The sequence below is a fragment of the Limulus polyphemus genome, unplaced genomic scaffold (assembly GCF_000517525.1).
Source record: "Limulus polyphemus unplaced genomic scaffold, Limulus_polyphemus-2.1.2 Scaffold3807, whole genome shotgun sequence".
NCBI lineage: Eukaryota > Metazoa > Arthropoda > Merostomata > Xiphosura > Limulidae > Limulus > Limulus polyphemus.
The window spans coordinates 8437-23145 of NW_013669417.1; the positions used below are offsets into that span (position 1 = coordinate 8437).

The 14709-nt window shown below is 31.0% G+C and overlaps 1 protein-coding gene across 1 annotated transcript in view; it reads left to right on the plus strand.

The window, feature by feature from the left end:
• Positions 1 to 14709, plus strand: part of LOC106470076 (vigilin-like) — a 40577-nt gene that overhangs the window by 5913 nt on the left and 19955 nt on the right. Inside the window, exons 5-9 of the mRNA XM_013930601.2 lie at positions 1664 to 1803; positions 2598 to 2702; positions 4538 to 4738; positions 6506 to 6637; positions 10844 to 11062. Of these exons, the coding sequence (XP_013786055.2) occupies positions 1664 to 1803; positions 2598 to 2702; positions 4538 to 4738; positions 6506 to 6637; positions 10844 to 11062 (797 nt within the window). The remainder of the gene's footprint in view (positions 1 to 1663; positions 1804 to 2597; positions 2703 to 4537; positions 4739 to 6505; positions 6638 to 10843; positions 11063 to 14709) is intronic.

Below are 14709 nucleotides of genomic sequence, written 5' to 3' on the forward strand. Positions count from 1 at the left end.
CCATTTCTACCTCACAGTATAAGCGTAAAAATGTTAATAAAGTAACAACAAATATCTATTAAATCTATAAAGTAACAAATACATATTAATTATTACCCAAATTATTATTTCAGTCATTCTTAATGTATCAAGCGTCTATATGCAAAGAAAAGCCAAAAACTATGGTTTTTATCATTAAATGAAGATATAGCCTAAAGATGCTTTGCAGACTTTACGGCATAATCAGGTTTTGTGTTCTTTTCAATTATCAGTTTGTCTGTATGTTACACTGTAACCCTTGAGAAAGGCTTAAGCCAAAACGTTGGGTTTAATTAAAATCATTTTTTTTCCCGGAGTGTGACTAATCATTTTTTGTAAGCCTTTAGTAAAAATATTTTATTAAAAAATCTGATTTTTTTGTTTACGATAGACTTCTGATGTTCACTAAAAGCTTGCCATATTTTGTGAAGATACACCAAATACATTCAGAGTTATGTATAGTTTCATGGTTATATGGTGACTACAAGGTCAATCAAATTGACCAAGAACATATACAAAGAGTTTGTCCTGTTTGTAGAAGATTTTTGAAACAACTGTACATAACTTTTAAAAGGAGCACAGTGGTAACTTTTATAAGGAAGATTTAGTAAGGTAAATACTATCTATTGATATTGGTTTTATTGATGCATAAAAATATTGGAAATTGTATTTCAACAAAGTAGGCTGATGCATGATGTTATTAGGCCTGCAATTGTGTAATTAATAAAAAGTGTGTGAAACTTAGTTTTTAAATGAATGACTTATGGACATGTTGCATAATGGAATAAAGTACAGCTTTGTCATGGAATGATTTTTATTTAATTATAAATTGTTTATTTACAAAAAAAAATCAGTTTAGTTTTATTTTATAAATATTCAATGGTCATTATGCTTTATATGTCTGAAGTGTTTGTGTTAAGATATATTACAATTTATAAGTTATTAATATTTCATGAATGTAAATGCAGAAATGATCAATATAGTGCCAATAGGGTTATGCACAGTTAGATTGATAATACTATTCTTTTATTGTAAAAAAAAACTGGTATGATACATTTAATGCAAAGAGGACAACAGTGAAAGTAAAGTCTGGTTACCCACATTCTCATTATTACCGCTGTTTTTCTCTATATGATTAACTAGTAGACATAAACTACCCTTGTGCTAACTGTAGGAATCAAAGAATGTAACCTTGATCAGTGAACCATCCATAAGTAACCAACTTTCGGTAATTTTAACAAAACTTTGGTATAGTAGTAAAAAATAATTAGGCCTAACAAATAGGATATAATGACAGTTGATTACAAATTTTTATTTTATTTTTTATAAATTCCCCAGTAATTTCTTATGTTATGGATTTAAATTTAGAGGCCTAAAAGAAACTTTCTTCTCCATCTTTTGTCTACCATAAGCCACTGCTCAAGAAGTCTTTTTTTTGTTTTGTATCAGAATTCATCTGTTGCACTGAACCTATGGCAACCAAAAGTTGTATTTGACTTTTTTCTTATTTTATATGCAGTACACACAACTGTGTTGTGATGTTAAATGTATAAGCTAAGGATAGCAGGAGGATAATTAAGCCTTTATTAATAAAACTTTATGTTTGGTCAGTAGTTACTTTTACATATTGATATCTCTCTGGTAGTAAATCGACTGAAGCAGGAAACAAATGCCGTCATTCACATACCCTCTGACTCGGAACACAGCAACATCATCAGGATTGAGGGAAATCCTGCAGGTGTTGCTCAAGCTAAGCAGGAGCTTCTAGACATGGTTCACAAAATGGTGAGAACTGCTCATTTCAGGACCTTTTTTTTTTCTTTTTTCTGTTGTCATTTATTTATCTTCTTGGTGTGTGTGTGTGTGTTTGGGGGGTTAGAATGTATACATGTGCTAAAACGTTTGCTTTAATAACTTGTTTTTTCTTTATGGTTTCTTTAATGAGAATGAATTTTTACAAAAGTTTCAACAATAAAAACAGCCAATTCGTCTGGAGAACTTGTAAAGCGTAATAATGAATTTAGAAGTTGTAAATATGATTGAATAGAGAATTGAATTGTCCAAATCAAACAAAATAAACAGGCTGACTAAGAAAAAAAAAATTCAATAGTTTAAAACACCTAATAAACATTTATATTAGCTTTTATTTCCACCTCATATTTTATTTAACGAGTTATTTTCAACTCTGTTAAGTTTAATTTACCCCAAGTTTAGGTTTGTAAATACTGTTGTTTTGTATCTGTCAAATTCTTGATTGTTGTTGTCGTTATAATGAGGGTGTTACACTATGGTTAGGCCTTTATGAGGTAGCTGGTTAAAATGTATTATCTGCTGTGAGTTTAGAATATATCTTATAAAAAAGGCTTATGTTAGCAATTACTGAAGTATAAATGTTGATGAAGACATGGAAGTATTGCATGCCACTTAAGGAAATGTTTGTTTTAACTGTATTTTTTCTTCCCACCTTTTTTTTCAGTACTTTTTCATGTAATTGTTGTATTAATGATGCTACTTTAATAAATAAAAAGCATCAATGTCAACATTTGGAACAACTCAGTATTTTACACTTTGTTCCCCAGGAAAACGAAACAACTAAGGAGTTAATAATCGAGCAGAGATTCCATGGCAACATTATTGGTACTAAAGGAGAAAGCATCAAAGATATTCGTGACCGGTTTAACCAGGTAAACTGTAGTAGCACCAGTATGTTTTATTAGTTTGTCTTGAAGAGTCTTTAATTGATCTTGAGTCTGTTTTTGTTTCTCTTTCAATTGTTTAACAGTTGTAATAAAGCTCACTCAACTATAGTTTAAAAGAAACAGGTTCAGAATATACTTTACAATTTTTTCCAGTCAGTGCTATACTGAAGCTTGTCGTACCATTGTTCTCATGAATACACATATCCAAACAAATTAATAAAGTTTTTTTTTCAGAGTAATGTTTTGGGCTTCTCATCTTTATACTACGAGGGTATCTGCCAGAATGCCTTTCTGCAATATGTACATGCACTCAACTATACATGCATTTTTCCTTTTGGGCATATTCCCAACTAATTTTGGGTGAGGCATGGCCTGGTGGTCAGGGCACTTGATTTGTACATTTTGGTTGTGTGATTGAAACCTATTGCTTAACATGCTTACCCTGGGGGTGTTATAATATAGAAAATACCACAATTCATTGGTAAAGAGCGCCACAAGAGTTGGTGATTGGTTGTGTTGACTAGCTGTCTTTCATCTGGTCTATCACTTCATAATTAGGGATGGCTTGCATAGTTAGCCCTCGAGTACCTTTACATGAAATTCAACAACCAAACTCCAATAATTTTCTGTCTCAGAGTACTGGATTACTGATAGGAATTGGAAAATAAAAGGCCACAAATGTTAAAATGTAAATATTATATTAAAAGTACATAGAATATTTTCTTTAGTCTTATAATAAAATGACTAGATTGTAGAAAAATTTGTGCAATTGATGCACAGAACATAGAAATAAGCACTGTAGTATTTAATAATCACGTGTTAAGGTTGGCTTGTTTGTGATAATGCTATATCATCCTGATTTTACTGTTGTTAATGTTTGAGACAGTTAGAAAGTAAATAATTTCAGTTGCTTTCTTAAGCAGTGTACTTAAGAGATGGTTTGAATATAAGACATTTAATGCTATGTATCTTAAAAGAGTGAGCTGTTTTGTTAGATTTTTTTGATAAAAGAGTTAGCATAAAGGATCACACGTAAAGTGTAATTGACTTCGAATAAGATTCAAAACTCGAGCGCTTTTGAATAGTTGACTATTCTTCTTCAGGAGAACAAAGAATAATAGTCAACTATTCAAAAGTGCTCGAGTTTGGGTCTTATTTTAAGTCTGTTTTGTTAGATGATTTTGGTTTGTAATAAACATAAATATCGTTTTAAAAAGACAAATACTGCTTAAGCTATATCACCTAAATATGATAATTTGGCTTGAAAATATTTCTGCATTTTTTTCAATTTCAAAACAGATGTAAATTTATTATAGAATTTATTCCTATACATACACCTCTTTGTACTTACGGTCATTAATTTTTCCAATATGATTTTATAACTCATTTTCTTTGTCATCTTTTGGTATAACTATATCAGATGTATTTGCTTTTATTGGATAATAAAGTTCATATAATGATCAGCTTATATCTTTCCGCAAGGCTTGTTCAGTTGACCAAGTTTGTAACCATTCTGTACTCATTACAATTTCCATACCATAACTTTTAACACAGTACGTGTATCTTCACAAAATTTGGCAGACTTTCAGTAAACATTACATGACTAGTACACAAAATTAAGTATTTTTAGTAAAGATATGTGTGTGTGAATATATTGAGTTGTTTTATTTACTAGTCTGAGTGCAAAGTGATTTTTAAAAATGTTTTTATTCATCTGAAAAATTTTCAAATTTCATTTGTGTGATCATCTAAGTAATTATAAAACGTTATTTTTCAGTAAATATGTTTTGTCGCTGATACTATTGATTGTAATTTTGTAGGTGAATGTCAATTTCCCCGAGCAAGGGATTAAAAGTGACAAAGTTACTATTAGAGGTCCTAAAGAAGATGTGGAAAACTGTTACCGATATCTTGCTCAGCTGAAACGAGACCTTCTTATAAACAATCACCGCATAGAGCTCTCAGTGTACAGACAGTTTTTGAAGTATATAATTAGCCAAGGAAGGACCGGTATTCGAAAAGTAAGTTGTACACATCATTTTATGTAAACACACATTAAAAAAATGTAATTACAGTAAAACTATTATATTAAGAGCACCCTTCCAACCATGTCCAAATGCCCTCTCCATTCAAACTGGATTCCATATTGACCGTACAGAATTTCTTAATTTTAAGCCCCCCCCCAACTGTGTTTGGTGTGTGCATTTAAAGCCATTTTTGTTACATATGAGCATGCTTTGTTACTCTCAAGAATATTGTATTACAGTGTCATGTAAACAGTCTAATAACACAAGCAATGATTTCCACTGCTAATGACCCAAATGCATGGTAACTTTTTAAATTAACACATATTTGCTTACCTATGAAATAGAAATAAATTTAAAAAACATAGATTTCTTTGTTCCATTTACTTAAGTGTTTTTACAGTATACACAAAAAACACTGTTTACATATAGAAATAAGCTCATTCAACCTCTACTCCGAGAACACAGTGTGGAATTTATCAGCTTATGTATCCTACAGTGTTTACAATGAGAATTCCCCAGAGTAATAAGATGGCACTTTGAATCTGTGAAAACATTTATTACAGTATATGAATCATAGCCAATCCAATAAAAATCACAAATGTTTGACTATTGGTCATCCTTCTGGGATGTTTGGAACTTAGTGGTATGTTTATACGAGTATACCATACAGGTGTACAAAGATATTTGTGGACGTAGTCGTAAAATCCTATTTCCCATTGAACAACAAACTTATTTATCAACTAATAACTACTCTCTATTCACATATGCTTAAATTTTAGTTATTTTTATTAAAACCTAGAAGAATAAATAAACAATTTTTTGATAAACAAAGATTTTGAGTACTTAAAGCGGTATGATAAATAGTGAAGTTATTTAATAAAACTTTTAAAATAATACTTTAAAATATCCTGAAATAAGCATTTTAACCTGCCCACTGCCCACTTTATTGAGTGCCTGTGTAGAGAACAAATCTACAGACACTGCCATTAATCTGGAATATCGAAGTGCCCATTGTTGCAAAAGTTATTTGGGTTACAAACCGTAGAGAAAAACAAAAGAGACTGAAAAGGTCTGCCCTTAATGGCTTGGTGCTAGTTGTTTCAAGGTGCTCGTTAATTGAGGTTCTACTGCAGTAGCTCATAATCGAGTTTCTTCTGTAGTAGCTCAATTGTGTCAGCTGTAAAAAAAAACTAAACTTCAGATTAATTCATGTTTCAGGGAAGCCTGTCAGGATAGTTTAAGCTGCACTGCAAATGGTATTGTAAAGAAAGAACAACAAAGTATTGTGATAATAAATGTTCATATTCCATTCTTAAACTATGATTTTTGTAAATAACAGGTTTTATTTGTTAAACTTATTTGTTTTTTTTGCAATCTAAATTTAGTATATGCTCTGTGTTGTGGTCATGCTGTATTATTTTGTACTAACTTGTTATGGTGGTGCATTTCATAGGTTTAATAGTTCTTTGAAAAAATAGTTGTTAAACTGTTTAAACTTCCTTTACCGTAACCCAGATGGATTCCATCTTTACATAACACTGTCTGAACATAGTGTTTTTTTATGTTAAAATGTAATGATAAATCCAGATCGTTTAAATCTTGTCTTAGCTATAATATTTTATATAAGATGGACACTGCAGGAAAAGTTTTTATCATGCAGAAATTGAGTAATCCTTACTTGTTTATTATATATTTGGGAAGTTTAGATGATCTATGAAATGCATTTTATATGTCTTTGTTTGTAATATTTTTTTTCTTTAGATTCAGACAGAAACGGAAACTAAAATTGAACTACCACCTGAGAACAGTGACTCCGATACTATTATTATCACCGGTAAAATGGAAAATGCTCTTGCTGCGAAAGAACGTATACTTGCTCTTCAAAATGAACTGGTGAGATTTTAGGGTATCTTTGCTCTTCAGAACAAACTGGTGGTATTTTAGGGTATCTTTGCTCTTCAGAACAAACTGGTGGTATTTTAGGGTATCTTTGCTCTTCAGAACAAACTGGTGGTATTTTAGGGTATCTTTGCTCTTCAGAACAAACTGGTGGTATTTTAGGGTATCTTTGCTCTTCAGAACAAACTGGTGGTATTTTAGGGTATCTTTGCTCTTCAGAACAAACTGTTGGGATTTTGAGATTCTTTTGTTTTAAGGCTGATTTGTTATTTACAATGGAAAATGAATGAATGTATTATATTTTTATGGGATGATTTGCACTGGAATTTAGACTGCCTATAAAGAAACTTGTTTAACATTATGATTAAGTAATAAGTGCTAGAACTGTGCAAGTTAATCCACAGCTAATTGGCTGAAATTCTGATTATTCATCTGATCCAATTGATAAATGATAATTGGCACTGATTACCTTTGAAATGGATACGAGATGAAAAATTTATCATTCTAAACTTTTAATAGTTCAATTTAACCCTTTTTAACTTAATATCTTAGATTTTTATATGCAAAATGTCAAAATCAAGTTTTTGAAAATTCTGTGTTATCTTATCTATTCCCTCAAATTACCTCCAAACTAAAATTATAGATGAAATGTTGAGATTTTGAATTTTTGATTTTTTATTTACTATTGTTTTGTATAAAATAATACAAAAAAAGGACACTATTGTCCTAACTTTTGATTTTTGTCTCCATTGTAAATGTTATTGAGATAGTAGAAATCATTAAATTTCCCACATATTGTACACATACAACTTAAACTTAGAACATAAAACAAAGCCACAAATCTGTAAATATTGCACACATTTTACACTTATTGTTAGCACAAATAGTTGGAAATGGTAAATCTTTGAAGCTGGTGATGTCAAGGACTGAAATAATCTGTCTACATATTCTATTTTACAGTTTTCAAGCTACTGAAACTAATAAAATCGTAATTTGTTGTTTGAAAATAGAGTTTCTTTCCTGTATTGTATTTGCAGTAGAGCATCCTTGTGTAGTTAACACTAGATTGTAAAGTTGTAAAATTCCTTGATCATATATTGACAAAAAAAAATTATATATTTTAAAAGGTTCCTTAGTTATTACCTCTGTGTATTTCAAATATAGTGAATTTCTTGAGCTGTTTTTATTAACGCAATACCAGAGGTGGTCTGTACAGTGCCATCTACAGTTTAAGGGTTAGAGAACAAAAGTAGGTTTATATGATATTTCACTCTGATTATGTAACTAAAAGATTTTTCTTTTAATTTATTAAATGGCCTGTTGAGACCAAAGACTAATATTTCTTTAAGAATATTGGCCAAATGGTCGTCACGACAGATTGGGAACACGAGTGTTTGTGGTTCATATACTGTTGGTGCAAAATCATACTTGGCACTATCGATACACGAGAGAGATGGTAATATCACTACTTGCTTATAGAAGTTGAAGAGTCGGCAATAGAAGCTGTTGAGTAGCCACATTCTCTATACTCCAAATTCCAAATTAGTGATGCAGATAGCTCTTCTACAATTTGACATGAATATTTAAACAAAGAAATTTATGGAATTTCATCATCATGATGGCTTAAACTCTTCAGCAAATTAATTAAATGTTTGTAGTTATCCAAAGAATCTGGTTTTTGTATTAAAATATGGATTTCTTAAATTATACATTCATAGTTAACATATATTATTAACTATCTCTATATGGACTAGTCAGTTTGACCGATCCTGTAACCATGAAACTACATGACATTAACTCTGAATGTACCAAGTGTATCTTAATCAAATTTGGCAAGATGTTAATATACATTAATGTATTTTGTCCACAAAAAATCAGATTGTTTAATGAAGTATTTTTACTAAAGAGTTGTCTGTAAATTATAAATATAATTTTGTTTTTTAAGTAAAACTTAACCTTAACACTAACTATAGTAAAATTATCAAAGTACAATGAAATAAACAGTTTCAAAAATATGAAATAAAATGAAGAATACCATTTTTTTTTAATTATAAAATGACAACGAGTTGTAACAGACCAGGCCCGGCATGGCCAGGTGGTTAGGGCGCTCGACCTGCAATCTGCTGGTTGCGGATTTGAATCCCCACCACACCAAACATGCTCGCCCTTTCAGCCGTGGGGGCATTATAATGTGACGGTCAATCCTACTATACGTTGGTAAAAAGAGTAGCCCAAGAGTTGGCAGTGGGTGGTGATGACTAGCTGCCTTCCCTCTAGTCTTACACTGCTAAATTAGGGACAGCCAGTGCAGATGGCCCTCGTATAGCTTTGCGCGAAATTCAAAAAATAAACAAACAAACAAGTAACAGACCATTACAGTTATTTATTGTAACAGTCTCAGCTTCTAACCTTTTCACATCTATTTTGTTTTTATTTCATAGTTTATTACAGTATATTTGGTCCCTACTGTATGTGAAAAGTAATATATCAGTGGTAGCCCATTTATATTATTTCCTTGGATCTTAGGGTAAACAAGCAATCAAGCTACAATCATGTGAGCTTGCACTACCAGTTGATTGAGGTCATGAAATTTAAAATTTAAAGTTTTGTTACCTAACTGAGTAAATTTGAAATTTTTAGAACTTGGTTGCTTCTGTTAACAATAAATAATATATATATATATATATATATATGAAAAAACTATGTTTAGTACACATACAAAATCAGTTTTTGTTTGTTGTTTTCACTTGGGTAAATATTTTTTGGTAACCCTTGTTGAGTATCGTGTTTGGGTGTCTAAAAAAGAATCAATTTAGCTTTCAAATATGCATTTTATAATACAAAAAATATATCAGTCACTAGAATAGAATGTCCTAAAACTACTGTTATTTACCTAGATTTTGAACTAGGCTATGACAAGGTTAAAAAAAATTGTTAGCTGCTTAGGGTTCAAGTACGCTTGTCAAAAAAGAAACAACTGTAATAAGCTTTGTAGGAGAAAGAGAACCTGCTCCTTCAATTGGCTATAAATGTGTCCATTAGACATGTATAGAATATACATAAATCAATAGTTCTAAAGCTGTCCGATATATTAATTGTAACTAGGCAATTTTTTTAATCAGCACTATAAAACAGTAATGATGAATTTAATATAAATCAAAAACATTACAAAGATACTCGGAAATTAAAATTAATTTTTCCATTATCGGTCCTTGTTGTCATCATTAAAACTCATAATGGATAATTCTGTTGCCGTAGCACCCAAATGCATTAGGGATATTCCATCTATCAGACAGTATACAGATGCCAACAATTAAGGCAAATTAGTTAAGGGTTAGGAATTGATTGATTGAACCCACAATGTCCCAACTTCTACTGCTTTTCGCTGTCTGTAGCCAGTTGTGGGAAGGCAGTTATCCTTAATATTTAGATACAAATCTAAAGTAGAAATAAACCACCCTGAATTTCTACAGTGTAAAACTCCCAACCTCCACCATTTTCATGAGATATACAAAAAGGCAAAAATATTCTCATAGTAGGAACAGATCACCCTTTATTTCTACAAGACTTCCTACCTCCACCCTTTATTTAATAATTACGATATATGAATTTGCTTTAGAATCGAAGAAAGACGTATAGTGTGATAGGCAGAGGTTCATGCATGAATATACATAATATTCCATATCTGTCTTTTAAAAGACTTAGTTTGTAAATGCCCTGTCTGTAATTTGTCTTAGTAGAAACTGATCTGTAGAAGTATTGCCTTAATATTTCATGAAATGACCAGCTTTTATGTTAACTGGATTGTAAATTTGATCATTCGCATCTGAGTTAAAGTGTATTAAGGCCAATATTTACTGATCATTCTTGCAGTAAATAATGTGCCTCAAAATGGCCAAGCATCAAGCACACACACATCTTCTAGGGTCTTAGGTGGTCTCTGAACCTTTGGACTTTATGGGTTGAAACCCAGAACCAGCCAAAAGTTTCATTTGCTGTATTTACCTCGGCATATTCTATATTTCTGAGTTATTTTTAAGTATTCAAAACTTTGTGTTTCATAAAGAATAAAAATTGCTCAATGTACAAAAAATATAATATAAAAACATTACCTAAGTAGTTTGAGATAAAAGATGAAATGTTTAAACTGATTTGTTTTTGTTATCATGTTTGCAATTTGCACCGATCTTTTTTGTTTAGGGCAATATCGTTGAAGTGGATATTATCATCCCAGCCAAGTTCCACAACTCCATCATTGGTGCCAAGGGACAGTTGATTCGCTCTATCATGGACGAATGTGGAAAAGTTACTATTCGATTTCCTCCAGAGGGCTCTGGAAGTGATAAAGTGAACTTGAGAGGTCCAAAAGAAGATGTGGACAAAGCTAAAAAGCAGCTGATTGAATTATCTAATGAAAAGGTATGCTGATAATGAGTTGTGGATATTACCAAAGGATATATATTACGATATACTGTGATATATGTAACTGTAGTGCAATACGTTGTACAAAATGTATTGTTACCTGGGTCATTTCATCTATTCATTGGTCTTCTAGGTATCATTAGCTTAGGTTGCACAGTATATGCCGTAAACCAATCAGAAAGCTCTGTACAAAGGGGACTAGACCATAAGTAAATGTTAGTAAACTTATATATGTTTGTACCGTGCCAGCCAAGTAAATGATGTATTTACTTTATACAAGTATGTCTGAGGTAAACTCCAAAGCACTATTAAGATATACTTAAAGTGTTAGAGCATAGATGGTTTTAGTGTCAATTGTATATAACAATGATATTTTGATAGCTTAGTCTTGATGTTATGTTAGGCAGGCTGAAACCACATCAGTAGTCATTACGTCTGGAGGCTGGTTGGAAAACTTAAATTATAGCCTTATATAGGAATCATTTAAAAATCTAGTGACATGAATAAAATAAATGTATATTAAACTAGAGTTGCTTCAGGTTCACTTTAAATGGCATTCATATTTCTTTACTTAAACTGTAATGATTAAAGCTTTTGTAGTTGTTGAGATTATAAATAGAACTTGGCATGATACAAGCATGTTGAATTAAACAAATCAATATTGTGAGTATGTAGAGGTAATACCCATAAAACACCGAGTAAGGATGGCTAGTAATATAATACTTCAACCAGTGTTTTTCTAACCCCTACCATATTTTGATAACGATACTGCCAGGTATTATCTAGTGCTGCCCTTAGTACTCGCTCATCAACTGACATTTATCCCGGGAAAGGAGAAAAATATATACATTTAAACCTTCTCAAACTTTTTATGAAAAAATTATTTAAAAAATAGTCATTTCAAATGTCTAGCTGTTAAATTGCTTGCCAATTCTAGCACAAGATAAGAATTTTGTAAGAACAGAGTGCCGTGTTTAGCTATTTTTAAACAGGAAGGATCAAAATTTCACTTTTCATGTAACAATACATGTCAAATGCATAAATGTACTAATACTGAAAAGAAATACATACCGTTTTCAAGCATTATATGAATATAAAAATAGTACGAACAAATATTTAAATATAATCATTTCTGCCAATAATATAAATTCTAACACTTTTTTATGCATGTTTTTTTAAAAAACCTGTTGTTACAAAACTGTTATTGTTTTATATTATTGGTGGAAACAATAATATGAATTACTAACACTTTCTGTGTGGTTTCCTTTAAAAAAATGTATAACAATAACAGTTTTGTAACAATAGGTTCTTAAAAAATGTTGTACAGAAAACCTAAACTCTTGTTCAGCCCTATATTTAATTGGTATAATCAATCACTCTCTCGGCTAACCAAACTACTCAACTTACTTTGTAATTTAAAATCAAAGATAATATTTAGAAACTTACACAAACACAGTACCTATGTGTATTATTTGAAGTATAAAAAATTCCTTTATTTTTTCTCTAAATAACATAAATAATTGTATTTTCCTTATGTTTATTATATTGAATTTTTATCGCTCAGTACATTGTTGTCCGATGAAGGTCCCGGAAAGAGGGCCGAAAGCACGTGGATAAAAATGTTTTAGTGTAGATAAAAGTCCATGTATAATTCTGCATATCAAGTTGCCTATGTTATGACTCTTAAACAACATTTATTAGGGCTAGTTAAGCATGATGGAAAATATCGCTTACCTTTCGTGATAATCTTGCTGAGTAGGTGTATCCTCTCTTCTCACTTTCTGGTAAAACTCACAGTTGTATTACTCATTCAGAAATGATTTCAAGAAAGTTTTATCATCACTTGTATCTACTTCAATTTTTTTTAAATGCTTTTAAATAAAAGTCATTATTATGGCTTAAGGCCTATAGGGCAAAATTATTGGCCAAAATTTTTTCAAGAAAAAATAATACTCAGGTGCACACCCTCAGAATTCCTTTAGTATGTATGCAAAGTTTCAGGTCTATAGATTCTTTCCTTTTGGAGCTATGGCGCTGACTGACTAACACACATGCTGTTTTATTAGTATAGATTATTGAAAAAACTGTGCAAAGTCATTGAAAAATATCTTGCAGCAAGTTACACTGTTAACAATATGCCCAAAAGTCATTTATGGTATTGATGTTGGGCATTTGTAGTTTTAAGTACAATGTTATATCTCTTGATTGCCAACTTTATACTAGAAGTTTTAAGAAAAACTGTGAAATTATTTTTCAAATTCATTTAAGCATTCTGGAAACATATGGAAAATATTTTTTGGTGAAATGGGGTTTTTGGCAGATAAAAGTATTTTGAAAAATTATGTCTCGTTTCTTGCCTCTGCCTGAAGGCAGTAACAAATCTGATTATAAAAGGCTCAATATGGCCTAATGTTTAGACTGGTGGGCTAATAATTGATGGGCTCAAGATTGGAGATGTGATGTCTCAATGAATACACTCCTCACTTTCATGTTATTAAACTGGCGTGTTTGACTTATTACTTCACTCACCATTATTATCAGAAACAGATGTGGAATTTTTAACCCTAACAGGACCTTATGATCAGAAATAGAACTGGAATTTTTAATCAGAAATAGAACTGGAATTTTTAATCTTAACAGGACCTTATGATCAGAAATAGAACTGGAATTTTTAATCTTAACAGGACCTTATGATCAGAAATAGAACTGGAATTTTTAACCTTAACAGGGCCTTGTGCACACGAGCTAGGACTAGATTATAACAATCCCCAATTTTGATCTACTAAATAGTAGGAAAGCAGCTAGCCAGCAGAACCCACTGCCACAAAAGTTTTTTTCTGGCTCTTAAATCCAGTTAACGGGACTGATTAATATGAATCTATGTGTGGTTATAACATGATTAACGTATTACGCATGAACATTATGATGTTTTGTAGTTATTATTATTATTTATTTGCAGTATTACTTTTCTATTTCAAAATATTGATGACCAACACAGTTCTAAGTGCACAATCCTTATCAGGCTTTATATTGGTTGGTAGCCATTTTGTACAGTTTTTGTCATGTGCTTATAACTTTGTACATTGTCCATTGCTGTTAAAAAAAATCATTCATCTTTTAGTATGTGTGATGTTCAAATATTATTTGTGTTTGTTGTGGCCAGCTTGGATTTTTTACTTGAATAACTTTTTGTTTAATGATACCTTTTTTGCTTAAATCTATATCAGATGTGTTATCTTGCCTTTAGAAAAGTTGATTTTAAATAATAAATGAAAAAGAAAAACTTCATCTTAACTTATACTAACATTTGGATGACTATCTTTTGTTTCTTTATTAAAAAACATTATAAATAATGAATATTAAATGATTTTCAAAATGAGTATCATGTCAGATGTGTTTTTTAGGAACTTATAAATGCTTTTATTTTTTTATGTTCTAACAGTTCTGTGACCACAAGCTGTACTAACAGAAAGTTTAGCCTTACAATTTCATGGTGTTAAAAGTATCCAAGAATCTCTAGTGTGTTAGTGTTTCCCAAAAGGTTGCCAGTATTGAAGAATGAATGAATGTGAAGATGATTAAAAATTGAAGGATAAATAAGTGGAATGCTATCTCCTAAGTAAACAATTTATTGAGCAAGCCTC